This window comes from Cupressus sempervirens, chromosome 3, assembly GCF_028749045.1.
Source record: "Cupressus sempervirens isolate cs-2001-9-10 chromosome 3, ASM2874904v1, whole genome shotgun sequence".
NCBI lineage: Eukaryota > Viridiplantae > Streptophyta > Pinopsida > Cupressales > Cupressaceae > Cupressus > Cupressus sempervirens.
This window is the reverse complement of record NC_143120.1, coordinates 722,638,715-722,663,712: the sequence shown is the minus strand read 5'-3', so window position 1 is coordinate 722,663,712 and position 24,998 is coordinate 722,638,715. Positions and strand designations below refer to the sequence as shown.

Genomic DNA, 24,998 nt, shown 5'->3' with positions numbered 1-24,998 from the left:
TTCTTTAAGTATACTTCAGTATACATTCAAACAAATTTAAATTTAATATTATTAAATATACTATTATGTCATATTAATCTTTTATTGTAAAATTTCATAACATTTAAATAAATAGGAAAAATAAGCCATTCCTAAAGTATAATCATTAAACACTACTCATACTACAAATTCATATCTAAACGATAGGAAAAAATGAAAACAAAAATGATGTTTTAGGAATAAATGTCAATAGGAAAAAGATGAAAACAAAAATGATTTTTTAGGTATAAATGTAAATAAAACAAAATAAAGTTGAAATTATATCATATCTTTGACTATATTTGTTCCTACGTTTATAAGATTTCAAATAACGAATAACCGACCAATTGACAGTTACATTGCGCCCTTTGCTTTTGCAGAAATCTATCAAATTCCAGGCCTTGTCATGATTGATTTATTCTGAAAAAGGTATGTAGGGTTTTTCTTTTTCTTTTCCTTCTTTAAGTTTTCTTTCACCAAGATCACGCATTTCACTATGTTTTGAATAATTGTGTCTGTTCGTTATCTTATTTTTCGATCTTATTCCTTCTGAGTTTTAACATTTTGTGCTACTTTTGGAATATAATACTTAATGCAGTTTCAAGAGATTTTCCTCGGAATTTGTTAGGTTAGGCCGTGTGTGCTATCTTCAGTTTTAATGGCCTTTTCCTTCGACACAGAGGGCTTATTATATCGGATTAACCTTAAGTTTTGAATAATTTGCCGAGTAATTTCGTTGTAAACCCAACCCAACTTGTTTAAGATGGTTAATGACGATTTCTAGTAGCAAGCGTTACTCTGGCAGCAGGCAACAGTGAAATCAGGATCTCATATCTGCCCTCGGTTGGATTCCCAAAAAAAGGAGTAGGTCGTATATTTTTGTCCTTGGTGGGACTTAGAAAAAGAAAGAGTGTCTATTGAAAATGAGATCACACAGCCAAAGAGCCTTTTCCTAGCTACTAAAAGATCTTCAATTTGGAATCAGAAGCAGGAAGGCTGGTCTCTTCTGCTTGATTACTAAGGTCCTAGTCTTTGCAAAAACAGAGGACAACAAGCCAAGAAATAATTTCTTACATGTGCTTTTGAAGTAGTACACGTGCTACCAAATCTTTAGAAATACTCTTCCATCTCCGTGCTCATGGTAGAGGTCACAAAATTTGATTTGAAGTTCTTTAGCTTTAATTTTTTTTAATATTGAAAATAAGTCTGTAGAAGTAATAAGACTAGGGATTGAGACTTATAAATTCACGGAAAATCATTATCGACATGTCTTATAAGATAATTACCAGAACTCTCAGGATAAATAAATCAATCTTTAAGTAAAATTTTGTGCTTGTTTAGCTAGAAGACACCATTTTTTTGAACTTAAAAACCTCAGCACTGCGATAAGCCTTGTATAGTTGGTGGTTCCCAATGAGTACTGACTCTTAGTGTCATTGCAGCACCTCAAGCATTTCTTTGTAGAAACTTTTATCCTGGCTCATCCCGTCAACTAAAAAACAACAATAAAGGTTCCCTTCACAGAAATGTATTTTCAAGATCACTTTCCATATGAGGGCACCAGGAAATTGATAGCTATTGGTGCAGATTATGAATGCTGTGCTAAAAATGATTAAAGAAGCCAATTAGGTCATTTCAGAGAAATAATCCTCTTCTAGAACTTTATCCCCAAAATATACAGCAGGAGAGGACTTAGAGGAGTTGAGGGCTTTGATTCTTGTCTTGGACAACACTTGCGGGCTCTTTTCTCTCTTATTCAGTTGCCTCAAGTGCAAAATCCGTAGTGGCCATGAAATACTTATTAGGGATGGAATATGCACCTATAGTGCCACCAACATCCTTATCTCATCATGCCAGTTCAAAATAGTTGTAACAAGATGCAGAAGTGGCTGCTGCTACTTCTCTGTCAGGAAAAAGGACCTAAAAATTTCCGCAAAGAAATGCTTGATGAGCCATGATTATTGTAGGAGTTGGTAGACATCAGGAGCCAGTAATTGAGTAAAGCTGAAATTTTTAATGTAAAAATGGTGCCATTCATCTAAGCCAGAACACTATTATTACTCTAAGATTGATTTATATCACCTGAGGGCTTTGGTCTCTATGTTAAGACATGCCAATAATGGCTTTTCAGTTTATATAAAGCGCGGAGCCCTCGTTTTGTTGCATTTACAGTTCATGCTTATTTTTTACATAAACTAATTATAAAGCTAAAAGAATGTTGCAACTTAAAGTCTACTCAATAGGCTAATCACTTGTCGTGTTCTGTACTCTCTTCCTTACTGATTAATACTGAAGACAAAATAGCAAATGGAATGCGTGGATAGAGCCATAAAGAATATAATGACTCTGCTTTGTCATATTTTCCTTACCTTTTCTATCTTATTTAGATTCTTGATTCAAGATTTGATTGGAATCTTAATTTAAACTCTTTTTTCTCGTTTAACATAAACTTATGTAGAACAAAGTAGCGTTGGTAAACAAATTGTTCTTTTTGATTTAACTCTTAGATGCCCAAATTTATGAACAATATCTGGTTACAACAGTTGGAAAGTTGCTTCTCAAAAGACTAACTTTCCTCTGAATTATTAGGTACAGCTCTCTATTGCAGATTTGCAATGAATTATGTTTGTTCCTAAATCTAAAGTGGGGTATGTTCTTAACCCGAGAACATGAGAGGTAAATCGAGCCAGGCTTGAACAGGATCTAACTTAGGCAAGAAATGGTATTTAAAGATTAATTAAGCTTACGAATCCACACATCTTATGAACCCATAAGGCTTAACGATTCAATATTGCATACTAGCCAAACTAAACTGATTCAGTAAGAAAATAAATACAAAGAAAGAAAGATTAACTTGAAGGAAAATACGTAAGGGCCTGTTTGGCGAGCGGAATAGGAATAGATATTTTGGAATACGTATTTTGGAATAGAAAATGGGGCTATGTATTCTTGTTCTCCGTTTGGTTCAGCCAATATTTGATGGGAATTCGCGGACCCCAAAATTTATGTTTTCTAAAATAAAAAAAAGTGGAATAGGAATACGTATTCCAATAACACCTATTTGGGTGGAATTGCAAAACCCCTTTTTTGGGCCAAAATTGGAATACGTATTCCTATTTTACTTCGTATTCCAATTTTGTTTTGGTGCATCCAAACAAGGAATTCAATTTTTTTGGAATACGTATTCTTATTTTGCTCGCCAAACGGGCCCTTTAGGGCTCGTTTGGTTGCTGGAATAGGAATAGAAAAGTTGGAATACATTTTCCATTTTCTGTTTGTTTCGTCACTTGGAACAGGGAATAGGAATACGTATTCCCATTTTGCCTCTAAAATGAGCTTATACCCATTCCAAAAAATACCTGTTATTGGAATAGCCATTCCTATTCCCAATATTACATGCCTATTCTCCATTCCTATGCCTGCGACCAAATGGGCCCTAAGGGATCTCTCTTGAACCTACGATGACAATACTTATCATATTCAGTTCGTTGCCTCAAAACAGGGGAATGAAACTCTGTTTGTTCCTTGTTTTAATTTAGATAAAGCAGAAAGCATACAATTAACAACTAATAGAATGGAACAGAAAATAATTGACACAAAATACTATTCAATTGGCTCTGCAACATCAAGTATTTCACACCAAAAATTAGTCGACCCTTTATTAATCTTTTATTCCAATACATATAGGATTTCAAGATGATCGTTACAAAGGAAGTTTAATCGGTTCACCTCCTCTAAAATGACAAATGGCAAAGAACCAGTTTGTCCCTTACAATGATTACATCAAAATATGAAAGAGGTAGAATATGGATCACTTCGCCTTCTTTTCCTTTTCTGCTTTTGTCCTATAAGCCTTAGTGGCAACAATAATTGGAACCAACTCTTCATGCCTATGAACATGTACATTAGTATATCTTAAGAGCCATTTAGAATGCTCTTTGGCCAAATCTTTGACAACACTCAAATGGTCTTGCATTTCCTCCATGGCCACGTGTACACATCCACCAAGTTTTTGGAGTTCGCAAACTCTATTCTGATGATCGAAAGATATCTCTGTTAGACTATCTATGAAGTTGGAGAAATTTGTTTGCATGACAATTACTCTAATGATTCCCTTTCCTTGCCCACTAGTCTGCGAGTCTGTATGCAAACCTCTCAAGAGTTCATAATCTCTATCTTGGTCCTTCTTCACTTTAGCTTCAGTTTCCTTAAGTCCTTCCTCTGCTGCCATAATCATTTCGGACTTGAACTGCATGCTTTGAAGCCACTTAGGCTCATCTCCCTTAGGCAAGATCTTCGTAAAGGCTCATCTCCCTTAGGCAAGATCTTCGCCTCGACATCTTCCTTCACCTTCATGTGGATAATCATCTTCAACAGAGTGACGCAATCTTCACTTTTAGTCTTCTCCGCAACCAAGGTGGTTCTATTCGCTGAAATGTTATCCTTCTCTGTTTCCAGCCTCAATATAGCATTGCCAATTTGCTCAATAATGGAGAGTCCCTCCAACTTGAGTTTCCCACTCCACTCTCTACCGATCTGCCCAAAGTGTTTGTCTTCTTGGAGTTGAGAGATGAGCGCTTGAACATCCGCAGCAGTAGGATCACTGGTAATAGGCATCTTGGAGATGCTCGCCAATGGGGTGATCAATTGCTTGATGAAGCCATTCAGTTCTTGTATTTTCGCCTTCATCTTGACCTTTGACAATTTAAGGCTTTCTAACTGTCCTTCAATCACCTCATTTGTTGACTTCCATAAGCCAACTTTGGTATCATTTCTGGCTTCCTCGAGATCCACTGAATGCAAAGTAAAATCATCAGTAGACATATCCTCGATTTTTCCCTCTTTGGTAGGCTTTGCTATCTCCATTGTTAGTGCCCTGTTTCAAGGTCTTGTTCGAGGATGGACAAGGTCTTCTGCTTCTTAACCTTACTTAGTGCTGATCTAGAGTGGACAACAAGAGATGAGGTGTCCTTGTTGGGGGCACCTTCATCTTTCCTCTGTCTCTTCCTATCCAGAGTGTCTTCCAACCATGAATTAGTGCCTATTACCTTGGAGGCAGTCCCAAGAGAGTCAATGCTAAACATCTTTCTCTTGGTTGGGGTGGTTGTTCTTGTAGTCAAAGAGAAAGGATTCTTCGGAGTTTGTGAAGCAAGCTTTGAGGAATCTTGGCCTTTCTCTACCTCTGAGGTCTTCTTCATTGCCTCGTCCAACTCAGTAGACTCGCTATCACTACTTCCTCCATCTCCTAAGTCCACTACCTGCACTTGAGGGCTACTTGGTAGGAGAAGTGCAGCACTTATGGATGGAACTGGGCTGCTATGAGGTGAGAGGGCTAAGGTGACCGCACCATCTTTTGGTTCTTCCACTTTCTTCTTCTCAACTTCGGATGGAGTTCCAATCATCGGCAAGGAGTCGTCCTAACAAGTCTTAGCCAAGGGGATACTTTTGTCGGGAGGCTGGTCACCTCCATCTAATGGTTGGGCCGGTCCTTGAGTGATAGCCAGAGTTACACTTGATGTGCCACCTTGAGAGGAGGAAGCCACTGCAGCTATTGGAGAAGCTTGAGCAGGTGTTCTTTTACTTTGACTCCTTCTGGCTGTGGTCTATTCGACCCATTTCACGATCCTTTTGATAATCCGGGCCATCATGATATCTAACTCCTCTCTTGCATCTTCGTAAGGTTCGGAGCTGATAGGAGTGCTTCTTAGCTTTGTCAGATAGGTGTTACTGTACATATTCTGTCCATCATCCTCTACTCCCTCAACATCAATATTAACATTATACATCTTCACTTGGTCCACTGTAAGCCTGGCGAAAGCACGTTCACGGCTCTCAAACTCATCCTTGCAATCAGCCTAGTAGTCTTCAATGGTGGTGATGTGTTTGATCACACTTCCAATTTGCAACACCTCCCTTGCATATCCATTCGGATCAAACATAGGCCTTAAGACCTCATACATCTCCAATTTATATTTCATTTTGAGCACCTTTAGCATGTCCTTTGCATCGGAACGAGACTCACAACTAAAAGCTCCCACCTTCATAGGAAACTTCGTACTCTTTCTTCTTCAAACTCCCACTTAACACGTTCACTTGGATTGCTTGCTGCACGATCTCAATCAACACGATCATATCACTAGGATATCTCGGCAGCTTCAAGTCAAAAGCTGCGAGATGAAAATATGAAAAGGATGAGAACTAAATGAAATAACTCCCAAATTGGCTAATGGCCGCCATGGCTTCAGGGCTAAATCTCCTCTTTGGACATCTTTGTAGCTCCCTGCAAATTCTCATAGTGAATGCATCATTAACTCTTATATACGTTGCATAACTATTTTCCAATTGTAAACATGGGTAGAATTCATAAGACTTCACATCATCGGGAAAATTTTCCACCCTTGGGAGGCCTAGCCATAATTGTAGAGAAGCTAACATGTAAATGAGGAAAGAGGACACGTAGAATGTGTTGTAGAACTTTGCAACACGAAGAGCATTGGATAGAATCTCGCTTACCTCGTGAGCCCAATCAATATATTGGGTGTCAGAGCAGATGACTTGAACCAAAAAGAAATATTGCTTAACAAAGTTTAAAGCTTCTACCTCACCTTTCAATCTGTGTAAGAGGACCATGATGTCGACAATCTCAAGTTTGAGATTAGTCCCAAATAGAGTCTTAGGAACCTTACTCTTGGCACTCAGTGGTTTTTGGAACCATGATTGCATGATCTCCTTTCTCCGAATCATCTTCTTCGCAGAGAACTCGGAAATGGCTTCTCCAAATGTCAAATATGAAAATTCTTCCCGTTTTGGAACTCGAAGGCAATTCACCACAGTTTGCCTATCAATGGAGATCAACACTGTGTCATCTGACAATACAATTTGTTTGGTGTCCAGGTTGTAATGATTTATGCATTCATAGATTAATTCCGAAGCTTGGACTGCAACTGGAAAACCAACTGCCTCCACTAGCCCGCATCCTTGGAGTTTCTTAGTAGTGGGATGGATCAGCTCCGAGTTCACTCTCTTTTGAAAATCCTTCATGTCATAAAAACGGAGAGAAGTATCTGTGAAATTCTACAGTGAAGACTTAATTCCGTTCAACCCGTCGAAACCCGCAAATCTAGTTGTCATTCTATTTGAAAATGAATTTTGAATCTAGAAAAAGAAAAAGAATAGCAAATGCACAGATACTGGCTTTTTGAAAAAGTTATGCAAACTAAAAAAATAACAGTTCAAGAAAGAGCGATAGTTTGTGTAACTGTTCATGTTTCCATCTATATAGGAGTTTCAATTCATCCATTGATCTTCAGAATTCGTGCCACATGAATGAATTGGAGAGATCCGTTGAAACAATAAATGCATGATTTTAACGGATATCTTGGTGTCTTTTCATTGTACCGTTGGCCCAAGGTAACTTTCTATCTTTCCATACTTACTTTCCCGTTTTCCTTTAAGTTTCGGGAAGTTACCAATAGAGTTCTTCGTGATAAAATATCCGCTGAGTTGAATTCCGCTTAATAACTCTTTCCTGCAATGGTTAGATTATTTCTATTATCATCTTGAGATGTCTTGCACACAAAATGTGAGTCCATTCCGCTTACAAACTTGATTTTCTTTAAAATCTGGGAAATTGTCTTCACGGGTTGAAAACCCGTTGAGGAGAAGACAATTTCCATTTCTTCGCCTAGGCTTCGCTTTTTAATTTACCTTTAGACTATTGTCTTCTTTGGGTTCAGAAATATCTAAAAGGAGTGCGAAAATTCATTAGGGACCCACCTTTTGTTTCCTTTCTTTTAGAATTGCCTTTTGCGGAAAACTACTTCATGGGTTAAAAACCCGCCGAGGAGAAGTTGGTTTTGAGTTTTCTGCCTAGAATGATTATGAGAGTTATGACGAATCCTGAACATTTCCTGAGGTAGATAATTGTAAAGGGAACTTGATTTTGCCATGGGGCACTTCGCTGTTTTCTTACTTTGACCTGTATGCATCATTTAGAGCTCTTTGCGAAAAATCGTCTTCATGGGTTGAGAACCTGATGAGGAGAAGATGGAGTCTGGATTCCCGCAAGCTTCTATTTTTATTGAGAAAATGATAAACCGTAAGCAGATATACTTTGTTAGTGATCTTTGAATTAGCAAGGTGAATTTCCATCGGATTAGGCACTAAGCTACCCGCAAAATCCCTCTTTCAAAAAGGAGAACCACCCGGCTATGAAATGTGGAGAAGGGGAAAATGAAAAATCCAATGAAAACTCTTTCCACCTAAGGGGCTGAGACTTGGACTCAAACACAAAAAGAAAATTACTAGGACACAAGAATTCACTTTTACTACTTGGGTAGAGGATGAAAAGTGGGGCAACAAGTAGTAAGAAAAGTAAAATAATAGCAGTTAATTTGACAACTCTTTACTTTTTAAATTGCTTTCCTTTATAGCAAATTTTTCTACAATCTCACTCTCTTTTAATGGAATTTTATTTGTTTTAGAAAGTTATTTAGGAATTCTGAAGAGCTAGTTTGCTTTCTTCCAATTAGTTTGACAACTCTTTACTTCTTAAATTGCTTTCCTTTATAGCAAATTTTTCTACAATCTCACTCTCTTTCAATGGAATTTTATTTGTTTTAGAAAGTTATTTAGGAATTCTGAAAAGCTAGTTTGCTTTCTTCCACTTTCTCTCTTTGCTTTCTCTTTGTTTCTCACCAGTTTTTAATCCATTGGTACACATGGGATTCTTGGTGAAAATTTATCTCAAACTTTCTTGTAGTGTTACAACAAGCTATGCAAGAAACAACCACAACATGTGGATTGTGATCCAGAGCTTCAAACAAAAAATACTCTTTGCAATTCTACTTGTTCATTTCCATGACGATTTCTCTTTAATCTGGCTGCAAAAGAAAGAAAAGAGACCCACCAAAAGTGATTATTTAACAAGTTTTAATACTTTTAATAAGTTCAAGTATATCTCAGAAAGCACTACTGTGTTTCTAGGCAGAAATTCAGGGCCAACCAAGAAAAGCTAATTTATTAAATTTGTCATTTATGGTGCTTATAAGTTATTGTGTCCAAATTCAAACATTTCCATCTTCTTCATCCTCCATGCATCCTTGTCAATGTACTCATCATATTTGCAGCTATTCTAAATAGGTGGACCAAGCGAGTTGCAAGGGTCATTGGAAGGGCTGAGCTCTACAACTTGAATCTGTTGCAGTATAGCATCATTACATTGAGTATTTGTATTCATGATTTATATGAACATTGTTTTATGTCTCATGTTATTGATAAGAATATATATGTCTATTTATTTATAAATGACTTTAATTAACAAATCGGTTTCTTATAATCAGAAGAGACTATTATGTTATGGAGTTTCTGAATGTAATTGTCTTACCACCACGTGATTGTTGATTGAGCAGCAAACCAATTGTGTTTTCTTACATACACTGACGGTGATCAAATATGGACATGACCCTACGTAACCTTTGGCCACGTAGAGTCATGTCTCTACGGGACATGACTTTGTTGTTAAGATTGTAGCTTCTGCTGGATTGATTTTATCATGAGATACCTCATTGAGGGTAAATTATCTTCAAGATAACTATCTTATATATATAATATATATTATTTATGTAATATAATATAATAATATAATAATATATTATATATATAGTTAATATATTAATATTACATATATGCTTAAAGGTGAGTTATACATATAGTTATTTATTAACTGATGATGATTAACTATAGGGACATATGTCTCCTCCTCTCATATTTATATGAGATCCAAATCTGCATTTGGAAGACATCAATTACAATGGCCATGTTAGTACATTTGCAGAAGTGATCCTTGTTACTCAACAAAATCTGGTGCTTGGTCCTCTTGCTTTGCAATAGGTCCACCAGGTGTGATCTTCACATAACAAATTGGTCATGCCATGTTAAACAGGATTCTTGTTGCAATATGTTAGAGGTGACATCGAATATATTTCTGCTTCCATTAGTAGTAGCTTTGGATCGTGAACCATTCTTCATGCTGTGCTGTCCACATCTACCCCTTGGATTCTTCCTCTTGCCTTGCACTTTCATACAATCACTCCTTCCAACTTCAAAGTTTTGGATTCCTTATGATGGATTCAATGAAATTTTAAAAGTCTGTCTTAAGATGGGAGGCACGCATTGTGAAACTTCTCATATTAATCTTCCTGCTCCTTGTCTTCAGGGTTTCTTAAGAGACCCATTATTTTAAGGGTTTTAGGATAGGCTCTTTTACCATTAGTTAGCTATCCCTCACAAGCCATATTCCTGAGATATTCAGAGGAAGCTGTCCAAATTATATAATCAGGCAAAATATTTTGACTTCAAATATTTTCTTTAGCACACAAACCCCTTCTTTTGAATTTTTTTCGCTTTTCTTTTAGAAACATCAAACACACATTCAGGCCCAAACTTTTTGGTGAGAAAGTCAACTCATGTGCACACAAACCTTATGTACAGGGGAACAAGCAAGCCAAGCTCAGACAATATCCTATGTGAACTCTTGTCTAAAGGAGAAAATATTTCCGAGACTTTTAAAATATTGACCTGGCTTGGAGTTTTGGCATGATTCTATTTCTAAATTTATTTGAGTCTATTTTTACTTACACAATAGAAGCCAATATTGATAGGCTAAATATTGTACTACAATGAAATTGCTGTCATCAGCTGCCTTCCCTCGATTTTTGCTATTTTCCAATTGTTCAAGTTGTCTACCTACTCTAAATTCATTCTGATTACAATTGCAAGGATATGCTGAAACTTTAAAAAGTAAAATAAAATTATATTAATAATACACAAATATATAGAGATACAGATGCTATAAAAGCTCTAACTAAAAAGAAAAATTGTCTAAATAAATATGGTGTCTAAAAATAGACCAAATTAAGAAAACTAAAAATAAAGCCTAAATGAGGTTCTAGAATAATGAGCTAAATATAGAAAAAACCTAGGACACTAAAAATATTCTAATACCCTCCCTTAATGGTGTTCTTTCAAGTACTCTACAGAAGGCTGTACATGTCTTGTGGTCATAAATTCTTCAAAACATTTTGCTGCTACGGAGGCCCTCCCTGGATTTGCAGAATGTTAATGACCAAGAGTAGCCAAAATTTATCTAGAAAAGAACAGATAAGGGTGCCCCCTTCTTTAGAATGCTCTGCAACGAGCCTGCTACTGACTAAGTCATCGAGTTTAATCTGCAAAGCCTCTGACCATAAATCACTCACAAAATGTCCAACCTGGTGTTGTGTAACTGAACTATATTTCCTTGAATCCTATATTTAGAATATTTTTGAGCTAGGGAAAGGAAAGTCCATATGGACGAAGAATCTCCACTTGTCCTTATGCATGTTAAATTTCCCCAAGTCAAGATGAGTGTCATTTTCCCTTTGAGAGTCATTTTGTTAAGTGAAAATGTCAAGAATTGGGATTATATTAGTTCCTATGAGGGATGATTCTCCCCCTTATGGACAAGGAAGATTATTTAAATTGGGACTAGGCAAATTTGAAGGATTATGCAGTCCCTAAGCTGGTTGATTTCCCCTTGGTGAAATAAAATGAAATTATAAGAGGAGTTAAATAAATTACTGTATACACAAGTTTCAAGGTGATATTCTTAATCCCACATTGGCTGTGCGGCTTAAGATTTCAACCAAAATCCTCAATTTAAAAGAGTTTCCTACAACAAAAAAAAAAATACAAAGCAAAGAGGGGATTTGCTCCAAGAGTTAAAACTGGTTAAAGGAAGAAGGAAAGAGAGCTAAAGGTTGAACTCATCAAGGAGGAAAATATCAGAGGTAGACAAGGAAATCAAACAGCAAGAAAGTTGTGAAGGAAGAAAAGCAGAATTTTTCCAGACCACGGTAAGCATCCAAATGATGAGTTTATGGGAAACATGAATGTATTCACATCTAATTCTGAAACTTCTACCATAAGGGCTATTTTTTATAAGAATCTTTAGAAATTTTTAAGTCACCAAATCACATGGAAACTTGTTGAAGGTTCTTTGAAGGATACAAATCTGAGTTTCAAGACCAAGCTAAGGCAACCAAGAGAGCTGTAAGTGTGATGTCTGCAGACTTGAAACTCTGAAACCCATGAGAAGTTCAACTATTTTCTTTTTTTGAAAAATCGTGTACAGCTGCAAGTCACTAATCCCTGTAGGCATTCATTGCAGACCATTTAGAGGGATCAAATTCAAACCCCAAAACCAAATACAAGCTGGGAATGCAAATGTATTCTGACTTAAGTCTGAAACTTTCCCAAGAGGTTCGATATTTTTCAAAAATCATAGAAAGTTCATAGAATCCATTGCTGAGTGTTGGGGCATTAATCTTGCACCAAATCACCAAGTTTGAGGGAAAAAAGCATCAGTAAAGGTGGAATGTCTCATAGTTTTCAGAAATTAGAAATTTCACATTAGGGAAAAGTGGCTTGTTTCTCATGTTTGAACTCATAAGACGTCTTCATATTTGTGTTAGGACCCTTAGTCATTGGTTGAAGTGTATTTGGATGGATTTTATGACATTTTCAGATTTGTTATACGTCAGTCTTCAGAAAATTAGAACTAAGGTTATAATGATGAAAATTGACATATGCATTTTGAAGTCCAAATCTAGACATCTAAGGCATGGTTTCATGATTTTGAAGTATGATTATATCTAGTCCTCATACTTGGTTTTCAGAATTAGTCCTCAAAATTTTTTAAACTGTCGTCGTTAGAAATTGTGTATCAGCCGACAGGTCCCTTCGGAAAGGAAATTGTGTATCAGCCGACGGGTCCCTTCGGAAAGGTTCTTGTTATGTAGCCGACGGGTCCCTTCGGAAAGGTTTTTGTTATGTAGCGACATGTTGTATGTGGTCGACGGACTCCTTCGGGAAAGTTCTTCGGAAAGTATTTATAACCCCTTCAGGAAGCATTGTATTCATCTTATCATTCAAGCATAATGTACTGGTTGGCATATGCGAATAATAATAAGAAGTTCTGCTATTCATATCTACTGTCTATGCGTTCATTTATTTTACCTGTACGGTAAACATAAACCTTCAAAGTCTTGTTTTCTTTTTGCAAGTTTGGGGCATTTAAGAATTAATTTGTTCATTTGCATTGTCCTTGGACATTGTTCTTAGCATTTCAATTCCAAGTTCCATTTGTAGCCAATGTCTTGGAATGAAGTTTAGGGATAAAATTAAAAGTTAGAAAATTCTGAAATCAGTCCTGTTGATGCATGTTTTATAACCCACCAAATAGTAGAACAAAATACCCAAATAACTTATCCTCTCTTGAATAAAGTCTTGTGTATGCGAAGATTACTAGAAAATCATACAATGACTTCAATTTTCCTTCAACGTTAGGTCTTGACTATGGATAGGCTCGGTGGTTGATGTGATTTTCTGATGATCACAAGATCCCTTACGCATGTTTACTCAAATTCATTTCAAGCCATACTGGATGTGGGAGCTATCTAAAGGTTTTGCAATGAAGTACTTTTTTGGATTTTCACAAAGTATGCGAAAATGAAATGAGATAGAGTTTAGGAATCCTATTCTACTCCTAAGGGTAGTGATAACAACAAATGGTACTCTAGTGGACAAATTCTTCAATTTATAGAGATTCGCTTCGTCAAGTTATAACACAACTACTTTTGAACTTGTGCAATCTTCAAGGGTTATGCGAAAGATTTTCAAACCACCACATACACCATCATAAAGAACAATGTATATGAATGATAGAAGTTAAACATATGCATGAAAGGGGTTTAGGATAACTTTGCACAACAATTTGGAATCACCAAAACGTCAAAAGGATGAACCAAAGGAATTCATCAATACACCATCTTCTCCATTACAATCGCAACACTAAAACTAAATTAAATCTAGATGAAGGAATTTAAGAGAACAAACAAGTACCAAGATACATCAAGTATTCACGAAGCTTCAATGAAAACTCTATTATCTTAGTAGCTCATAGCAACAATCTTAGAAAATCCTCCTTTTACAAATGAGAAATGAGGCCTTTATATAGGTCCTTGATTACAACGGATAGCCTAGATGATCACAATAACCAATGGCCTAGATCGTGCCATATCAACCCTAATTAGGGTTAGGGAAAAGGAAAGGAATCTACATTAATGCAATAAGGAATCCACTACTATAGTGGGTAATAAATGCCAACTATGCATGCCTGTCTAGGGAGTGGAGTGGAATAAATGACCACTAAGAACTCCCACTATGCATTAAATATGTCTATCCTTGATTCCCCCGCTTGAAGGCATGGAATCGATCCAATACCATCTCCAACTCTTTTGTACTGATGCTTGCTATCAATTCTTGCTTGAATTCTAAAACTGCAATTGCTCTTTCTGCCTTACCTAAACTTTCCTCCCAATCTTGTAGCAAGTCCTGAGTAGTGTGCATGGTATTCGAGAGGATGAAGTTCTCAAAATAATCTCTTCAAAAAAATTCAATTGAAAAAACTCCTCCAACTTGACTTTCAAATTGTCCGTTGTCATTTCCTCCTCTACCAATCTTTGTGACAATAAGGACGCAATTGTATTGGACACCCCTTGATTGATGTTGTCAACCACCTTCTTGCATCAAGCGAATTCCTTGGTGAAGCTCTCAAACATTTCCTTAGTTGTGATCACTGCACTGTACCATCAAAGGAAATCATAGACATCTCCTTCACTGATAACTTGACCATTGATCAATGCTTACGTTTGGGTCTCCATCAAACTTTGAATATTGGAGATTATTTCATCTTGGTAAATATGCTCATATTCTCATGATTCCTCTATGCACTTGATCCTGAAGAGTACAAATAATGCCCTAGTATGAACTTGCACCAATTCTTCCGCATGTTTGAATGCATCTTCCCGAATTATTTCAACCCAAACCATCACACATTGAGCACTCCGCTTGATCTTGTCAAAATTATCGACTACTTCAGCTGAAATACCCATCGGAGGGACAAACAATGAACCCTCCTCCCTTAATGGATGAGGCAAGTTGTTGATGTACTGACACAACGCTTTGATTTCTCTTTTCTGTTTCTGTTATCCTTCTTCTAGCTTCTTTAATCTATCTTTCAAAGCTTGAGTGGAGTCATCAAATTCTTATATGATTTGCTCACGAGAGGCATGACCAAGATTGATTTCTGGGACATGGTACTCATATGGATTGATCTAATCCTTACCCTTGTCAATTGTAGGAGTTGCAATTTGCAAAAATTCTAGACCTTGATTCTCCTTTGACAACTTTAGTGAATCTTTTTGCTTTCCCTTGCTCTTTAGATTGGTTTGCTTGGTCCAAAATTTCTTGTAATTCAATTGTTGGATCAACCTCCTTTTGTTGACTCTTTTGAATTCGTTGCTTTAACCATTCTAGAATGGGTATACTCCGATGTTTTGGGATCACCAATTGTTCTTTCCTTTGGATCGCTTGAAAGTTGATTTCCTCTTCACCGCCTGGACTATCCATCATCACTTCAGGAGCGAAATCTTCTACAGTTGGAATTTGTATCGTTGCTGTAGGAGCTTCTTCTTCCTTTCTAGACAAAAGCCTCACCCTTCATCATTTCTTGCTCTAAGATTGCAGCGAGACTTTCCTCCGTAGCTCAATCTTGATCTCTTCTTCCTTGCACAAATTTTTTTCTCACTCAAATTTTCTTATGCTCGTCTCTACTTGCTACCTTTCAAACGTTTTTATCTCTTAAACACTGAGTGCAACTCGTAGAAGAGGGAACATTTCCAGATTTCTGCTTCATTTGTTGAGGCTCTAGAACATCTGTCTCATTCCTAGGACGCTTTTGTTGAGCTACCTCTTTCCCCTTCGTGGTTTCTACACGTTTTGATAGAGTTCCTCTTTCTTCAATAGTCCCTTCAAATATTTGCCTTGGTCATTCATCCTTGAGTGATCGGTGGCCAATTAATCTTTATGTAAATCCATTTGCTGGCAGAACTACTTTAGTGAGTTTACGCTCAATCCACCACTTTGTAAAATCCACAATTGGCCTTGAAAGGGTGTCTAGATTTGTGACCTCTTTATTTTTCCAATCATATGGTTGAATTGTCATTTTTTGGATTGAATCCTTTGCGCATCACATTTGGATTTTCCTCCATCTAATCAGGAACCTGGAATATGTTGCATGCTCTAACAATGCTCAATGACATCTTGAATGCATCCTCTTTCTAATCTCATACTCATACACAACATTTGCCCCAAAATACTCAAGGTGAACTTTATGTTGGTACTTTGATCCCACTACTAATGCGTTCTTTTTGTAAGGATCAAAATCAGACCTTTTTGGATAAAGTGGAAGACGAAAGAAGTGGAGCTCATCTGATGATCTCTCTGCTGCCTTCAAACATTGGCACATCTCAATTTTTCCTTCTCCTATGGAAATTGGGAAGTGCAATCCCAACTTCCTCATCCCTTTCTGAATCTTGTCATGGACTGTGAGTTGTCGAGTGGGTTCCAACAAGACCATCTTATCCATTAGGTACCTTGGAAGTTTGTGTGGCTCCATGGAAAATCCCTGAACTCGAATGTATGAAAAGGTTGGAAATTGGATGAACTAAGTGCCATAGTCCTCCACCAACTTCATTGAGCCAACTGATATCTTATATGCAACTTCTTTTGCAAGGTCCTCACTATGCACATGCAAAAGACATCATTAACCCTTACATAATCATCCCTAGAATATAAATGCAATTGTGGGCAGCACTCATGAACTTTGAGGTGTTGGGTTCCGCTCCCAATCGGTCTTTTGCATCTTAGTCCATCATAATTCATCCTTCGTGCTAGCATATAGATGACATAAGTGCTCATGTAAAACTTTCTTGTGTGCTCTTCATTTAGGTTATCACTTATGAGTCCAACCCATTCTATCCTATCACCTTCTTCTGCCACTTGCTCAATGAAGTACCACATCCAAGTTCAAATTTATAGGAATGAGGTATGCCAAAAATGCGACTAAGCATCATGATCATGTCGCTCTAGTCTTGCTTCAAGTTGAGCTATACTATTTCCTTAGATATCTTGGAATGATTTCAATCTATTCTTTTTCAACCATTTCTTGTTGATTATTTATTCACAAAATTGAATTGCAACAGTGTAGACTTTGAGTGCTTGTTCCTATGTTTTCATGACCATCCTTGGGCGTGAAGAAATCCCAAATGCTTTGGTCTAAGTCCTTGATTGTTTTGTCCCTGGGACTATAGTGTTTGACACATTTCACAATCAACTCTGGATGCTGAAAGGCAAGAGGGAAACCAGCTGCAACAACAATTCCACTTCTCATGATTCTGGTAGCTAGGTGCGTAAGATGATGGTTGTTGTATCCAAAGATTCTCTGATTGAATTCTTTCAAATCTAGGCCACCAAGGCTTGTATCTCTAATTTCTACCCACTTTGACATGATTTTGGATTCAGGGTAGAATCCTCTCTTTTCATTCTTTATTAACTGTCCTCGCGTTTCTTCTGTTCCTCAAAGTTTCGCCATTCTTCCTTCCTGCAAAACAAAAAATGTTGATACCAAAAAAGCAGGAATAATTCCCCCAAAAGATGAGGATTTTGGAACTTTGTCAAGATTTCTAGATTCTTCTCCTCAGAATTCCCTTTTCACACTTTTCTCAAGAAACTTGCAAATTTCTCCAACTCACTGAAAAAGTTCCATTTTTGATGAAGTTCATAATCCTCCTTTCACAATCTGCAAGAAAATTTGTTCTCTTCTCAAGGATTTTGAATACCTTCATGCTTTCTTGGGGAAATTACTTCAAGTTTTTCCTCACAAGCCCTTTGAATTCCACTCTACAAACTTTTGTGTGAGAAGGAATGAATGAACGAGTTTCTTATATAAGCCATCTTTCAGAAAAGCTGCCATTAAAGCTGTAGGCTAAAATTAGGTCGCTGCTTTACTTAGTCCCCAAGATTCCAATTTTTTGTGCCACTTGTCACATTTTCTCTTGATTTCCAAAAAGTTTCCAATTTGATGCTTTTAGCTTTCTTGAGGAAGCTATTCATGATTTATCCAATTTCAATTGTTTTGAAATTTAATTAATTTTCTATTATAAAAAATCACTATTTAATTAATTTTCTTGATTTAATGCAAAAACCAATTCAATTTCTCTTAATTTATATATATTTTGATTATTTTTCAAAAATAATCAATTAAATATTGATAAAAATTTAACTTAATATTCTATGAAAAAAATCATCCACACAAGTATCTGCTTTGAAGAATGTTGTTCATTTCTCCTTACCTTTTTTGCTTTTTCATTAATGTTTTCAAGCACAATTTGTTGCACATTGTTTTTGGTGGACATATAACCATTTTGAATCTCTCAAGGGACCGAGAGATATTGAAGTTGACAATTGAAAGGGTTAGGGAAGACACTCACCTTAGATCCATTTGGAGGTATTATATCAAAGTCCTCTTTGAAGAGAGTGTTAGACAAGGTAACAAACATTCCTTCTAGATTACCATTGCTAGGCATACTCTTTACATTAAGAGGAGACAACTTCATTTCCCATTTTGTTAGACAAAGAGTTATTATTTTCACCAGAATTTTCCATCCTCAAAGGGTTAATAGATTCATTTAACTCAGAAGTGACATTGAAGGCTTTCTGGATACTTTTTAGGGACGAACAATCCCGCCATGTATGCCCATTAAGCTTGCAATGGAAACAAGCGCCCAGGTTACCAAGCAACACAATTTCCCAATTGAAATTATTTCCTTCAATGTCTACTTAAATTCTTTTTGGAAAAACAATCTTAAGGTCTAGAGCAATTTAAGCATCTAGGGGATGAAGGGCCAAAACTTAATTAGGTTGGACCCCTCCAAATTTATAATCGTAGGCATGGACTATATAGGGAGGCTAGGTGTTTGCAAAGGAAGTCGGTTCACATGAATTTTTTAGTTGGTAGGAATTCAATTAAGATGGATTACAATGCAACAAAATCTAATTTGAATTCTTGCCCATATGATAAACTTTGCAAAAAGAGGAGGAAAGGTTTGATCTTAAGATTAACAAATTTCATTTCGCCACTTTGATAACAATGCAAATTTATTTCAATAAAGGTTTCGATATCGTCCATGTGTGCTTATCATTTTGTAAGCTTAACCTATCTTTTGTTTTGCAAGATGATCTTTGTTGTAGGAGAAGCAAGACAATGCTTGAGACCATAGGACTTCAAGTGGGATGTTTTAACTTTCAAGGCTTCATGTTCAAGCTTGAGGGTTGCAAGTGAGAAGGCAAGTTCAAATTAGACAAATTCAAGACAACAAGGAGAGAGGAGATTAGAGGAGTTTATCAATAACTTGAATTTTCTTTGGAAATCCCAATTGCATTTGTTGGATATAAGTGCACGAGAGATTTCATTTGTTTAAGATAAAGATCAAGTTCATGAAGGTGTGAATGATTCAAGTTAAAGCCACGAGAAAAATTTCAAAGGGTGGAGAAGACTTGAAAGATGAAGCAATTTGGGAATACGAGCCATCGCAATCATCCTCAATAAATTGATTATTTTAGAATTGTTAATTAGAGTTAGATGTTGAGTATTAGGAGATATTTTCTCCTCATCAAAAGATTGACTAGATCCACAAGATAAAGGCGACGAGGTGGCACCTAGTTGTCCTCTCCAATCAGAAAATTCCAATTTCAAGTATAGTTAATCACATTATGTCAGGTGTCCAATTTCCTCATTGGCTATCAAAAGCTTTGTAATTTTTTTATTGGTCCACTTGGTATTGCCTTCATGTAAGTGGTTGATATTATGGCAACCCTAATCGGGTTTTTCTAGGACTGATCTTGGGCCTCCATTTTGGATTGATCTTGGCCATTCATTATTATTGAACAGCTATAATTCATTAGAGTAGAGAGTTAGAAGCTAGAGAGCTTGGAGAGAGCTAGGAGTAAATGTACGGTAGCTAAGGGAGAGACTTGATCAAATTGTTTCTATGATGCTATCAAATTGATTGATGATTCATTGTTGGTTTTTCATGGTGAATTACTTAGTATTGCTTTGAAGTATTGCACGGTCCTCAATCTTTCACTTGGAGTACACTTTATTTCATGTTGAAGTAGTTTAGTTAAATGAAACTAATTGTGGATGTTTGCTTTATTGAAATGACAAATCTGGGCCACTAGCCTCTTGCTGTTTGCAAGTGTGCCTCGTGTAGTTAGCTGATGATCGGAAGAACTTCAATTGATATTCAATTTTTAGTTTGCATCCATTTGGTGGGATTAAAGAGGAGGTATTGATTTGAAAACCATTTATGTGTTCCTTAGAAGCTTGCACTAAGTGGGTGAAGTTGCTGATTAAGCTACATCTAGTACTTCCTTTCATACTTTCCCTTCATCCTTAGTTAGAGATAGAAATAGAAGTGGAAGTTTGAGTTGAAGTGGAAACTGGAAAATAAAATATATTTTCATTATACATTATGAAGTCAAATCTTTAGAAATGCAAGCAATTAATATGCAATGAATGAACAAGTCCCTAATGATCACCAACAAATCACATCATTTCACTGAGCGAGTATCCACAGTTAATGGAACCTTGAAGCCATTTCATGATCTTACCTTGCAAGCTTACCATGAGAGATGACCTTATATCAAGATGATTGAATATTTGGTGTTTCATTCTGAAACATTGTGTTTGATTCTGTATATTGTAGTCGATTAATACTCACATCAACAGATGCATCCCTGGCTAACAGTGGCAAGGTGAAGAGAATTTATTCTAGATCAAGATGCTTTAACTATATTTTCTCCTTGATCAAAAATAGGCTTTAGAATCGTAAAATCTTCCTTTGATTTGGTTATAGCTGAGGATTGTTGAAAAATATGGACTATCTAGGTCTTTAACTTAGAACCTTGCATCATCTGGTTGACAACTACCACTGAGCTAAAACCCCTCATAGGTTTTATTTCTTGGAGTTTGGATTGATCTTCAAATGCCTTATTTAAGGCCACACATCCACTTGAGCTCACCAAGCCTTGCTTTGATATAGTATTGAAAATGTTATTGACTGAGTGCTCAAACATAGGAGCTCCCTTCAGCATGCCAATGTGCACAATGATTGAGCTATTTACCCTTTATAAAGTCTGTATTTGCTATGCTGCGGTTTGACCTTCCAACATTCCCCTAAGCCATATGTTTTATTGAGCTCACTTGTCTCTAATGCATGTTGTAAAGCATGGATTAGCTAGGAGCCAAATCTTGGATCTGTCATCAATGTTTATAGGTGAACTACTTCTTTTCTATTGAGGCCTTATAAGCTCTATTTTCCTAATTTTACTAACAAACATGATCATGATGTACATCGGATGTGTTGATGGAGAAGCAGGATGAAATTTATTCTAGGAAAAGGGAAGTTGTAACATCTCTGTCCTTCTCAACAGTGCACAAGCTACAACCCGCAGTTTATAGCCAACCCACATTCAAGGGCATTCTAAGATACAACTTAGGACTTCATTTCGATTCACTTTGTAGAATGCATAAGGAATTTAATTGATTTGTACATCTATTGAGGCCTCGGCGAGAATGATAAAGGGACTGTAATAATGAGTGCCACTGAACCTGCCACATACTCAGGGAGAGACAGTCTTGGCTTGGTTGATAAAGCTCCGATAAGTTTCATTCAGGATACAAATCTATTTAAGTTCACATTGGTCAGTTTTGTACAGAAGCATTGGGCAAGGAGTGGAGAGTTTAGATACGCAAGCCACTCATCTGTATCATTTACTTTTCTCATGGTCTGTAATGTTTTCCTTGATGTATCCAAGAACATTATTCATTAAGATCAAAGTTCAGTTTCAATTGCCTAGTGAAAGGCAGGTCCTATGCCATATTTGGACTATAATAACCTTCCTATAAGTTTGAAACCTACAAATCATCAGAAAAATGTTCTTAAGAAAGATAAAGATCTGAAATAATCATGAAACTCCAAATGGATATAGATGTGAACAATTGCTTTAAAAGTTGAGTGATATTTTTTTCTCATTTCCTTCACAAGAGTATTGACTAAGTAATAAAACAAACTGTTAATAAATATTGAATCTCTGTGGAGTTGGTTTGAACTTTGTTCCATACAGGAAAGTTGCATATCATATTGAAATTTCTTAAAAAGATCATTCCATTTAGATCACTTCATGGTCCAAGGCTGCAAACCTCATCATCAATGCCCATTACTTTGGGTTGTAGCCTGTACAAGTTTGTGAAGTATCTGGACAAAGAAATGTACTTGTGCTTGGAGTTCTCAATTAAATAGGAATTGTTGTCAAATGGAATATGTAATTTCCTTTCTTCATTACAGTACATCAGGTGTTGTAGCATGCATGCCCAACACATGAAACTTACAGTCGGGAATATGCATTTGATGATCCTCAATATTTGTGCATGAATCTTTTTTGGTTACAGAAACTTTCTTGGTACATGTATTTTGGCAAGATATACACATAAGCACTAGAAGATGGTGAATGCTATCAAAGGCCTTTTAGTTACTTGGTAAGTTGCTTTTAAGAATTTTAAGATTATTCCAGCTGAGGTTATTATCTGCTTGGACAAATCTAGGGAATATGAAACAGTTTGATATTAATTCTCTCATTTCCTTTTTTTCCATTTAACCCAGTTGAAAATTTGAGATCAACTCATTGTTATGTTTAGACTCTGCTATTGCACAACTTATGGGTCAGTTCAATGCTCTTGTTTTGATTTGCTGATTATTTGTTAAAATGGGTTTTTTAATTTCAATTTTGTTTTTGCAGTGATGTACCAATGGCTCAGTTTATTGCTAATTTGAATGCTTCAAAGCCTAGTTCTGAGAAATTCATCATACAGGTGCTCGACAGCACTCACATGTTTGTGCAGCCTAATGCCGCTGATCTGATCCGCTATCAAATTGCTGAGTTTCGAAATAAGATTACCTATGAAAAACCAGCATAAGTTGTTTGCTGCCACTTACAGTTGTGTCACATTCTAATGTTTTATGGAGGAAGCAGCATTCGTTGGATCTTTGATTTCATGAAATATATGTATGAAAGAGAGATGACTTAATGGTAGCACATATAGAATTGGAATCTATGACTTATTTCTGTAAGGCAGTGTCAATGAGTAATGTCTATTTCTGCTGTTCATCAGAATTTAGAATATAGAACGTAGAAGCTTCTGATGTTTCTGATTTCAATGAGTTTGGCATAAAATTAGGGTATAGAAGTAACATTTTTATACCTTACCACTTATCTACAGTGCGACTAATTTAAATAACATAAGCAGCTGCATAATTTCAGTATATCTTGTTTTGGAAACCCTGATGCTCATTTTCAATTGTATTTCAAAGATATTGATTATTGAAATTTGCTCCCTTGACTGCAAAGATCAAAGTGGATATTTTAAATCATGTTTAAGATTACTTTGTAATAAAAAGTTTTTTCAATACTTGACACCATAGGTGGCATACTCGTAGGGTGCATCTATTTGGCTGAGGGAAAAAAATAGTTTTCCAAGCTCTGCTAACTGATTCTTGAAGTGGTTTTGAAGAAAAATAAGTTTTTTCTATTTTTTATTTTTATAAATATTTAACTTATTTTATGTTGTATCTAGATAAATAACAAATAATACTTAAGTAGTTAAAAATGATTTTGTGTCGTCAGAACAAGATTTAATACTATTTTTGACAAATTTTGTTTAATCTTTCACTATCTTTTTAAAGAATCTTTAGTTCTAAAAAATAATAATCAAACTTTGAATGCTGTCTCAAATTATTAAAACTAATTTAGATAGTTTGCTTAATTGTTTAAGTAAAATAGTAATTATGTCTTTTCATTTTGTATTGGCAAGTTAACAATGACAAGTACAAAATGATTGATCGCTAGAACCATTTGGATATATATGCATCCACTTAAAAGGTGATAGATGTAGGACTTGAGGTATGCCTATCAAGGATTGGACCCTATGATAGTGATTTGCGTTAAATGTGAGAAAGTAATTCGTAGAGACATAAACCACCTCAGCTATCACCTTAGCAACTTTCCCAAACATGAGTCCAAGATATGTGATAAAACCATAGAAAGATAAAAAGAGACATTAAAGCCACATTTGTAGTTGTTAAAAGATAATATTGTAAAGGGAGAGGGCAACATTAGCTTTAGAGTAATGATAGTTGAATTTTGACGTGCTTCAATTGACATCAAAGAAGCAACACTAGTGAGCACAACAAACTTTTGCTGTGATACACATGCCTGCAAACTTAACACCCCCTTGCCTACCACTTCTGATTCTTCTAGTAGAGTGCTTGTTGCTACATCACCATCTGAGACCCAATCTATATGTGGTTATTTTGTATGTTGGAACACAAGCACATCCATCATTAGAGACCACTAGATGGAATAGGGAGGCACATAAGAAAACATACACTACATTTGCTGATTTTTGGCTCTTTGACAACATCACATTGAATGTGGAAGAGAGTTTTTATTGGCTAAATTTGGTTAACACAATGATAGTTTTAAGAAAAAGGTACAAGGCCCCTTCTCGCAAGGATTCTTGTGTGAGGTTAGTAAATAGTCTACTTGATTTCATTTTTAAATTTAAATTATTTTTCCTGTTCATTATATCATAATTGTGGATGGATACATTGTCACTAATATTCTTATGAAACTTTTAACAAGGGGAGATGACATATAGACTTATCACCATTGATGATCAAAGCATTATCACATGAGATGTTAATGTCCCATATGCCTTGTTATCGCGTGGTCATTGAGCCAAACAAAGACTACTCACTTTCTAATGAAGAGGAATTTGCTTGCATCATTTTATTTATTCTTTTCTTTTTTTGGGGCTAATATGCTTACTTGAAGTTTAAAGTTAAACTATCAATGCTAATGGTGAGGTATTATACTATAGAAGCAAAACATCGTAGCATTATTAATTTTTTGGTTGTTCG

At 36.1% G+C, this 24,998-nt stretch overlaps 1 protein-coding gene across 2 annotated transcripts; it reads left to right on the top strand.

The window, feature by feature from the left end:
- The first annotated feature begins 299 nt into the window (after positions 1 to 299).
- On the top strand, positions 300 to 23,342 carry LOC149568808 (Nucleotide excision repair, TFIIH, subunit TTDA). 2 transcript variants are annotated; one of them, XM_089821690.1, is made up of 3 exons: positions 300 to 447; positions 22,472 to 22,558; positions 22,819 to 23,342. In XM_089821690.1, exons 2-3 carry the CDS (start codon positions 22,524 to 22,526, stop codon positions 22,994 to 22,996), a joined length of 213 nt encoding a protein of 70 aa, XP_089677816.1. In that variant the 5' UTR covers positions 300 to 447; positions 22,472 to 22,523; the 3' UTR covers positions 22,997 to 23,342. The 2 variants fall into 2 exon arrangements, with proteins under 2 accessions (XP_089677816.1, XP_089677817.1); XM_089821691.1 differs by lacking the exon at positions 300 to 447 and adding an exon at positions 9,165 to 9,222.
- Positions 23,343 to 24,998: the final 1,656 nt, after the last annotated feature.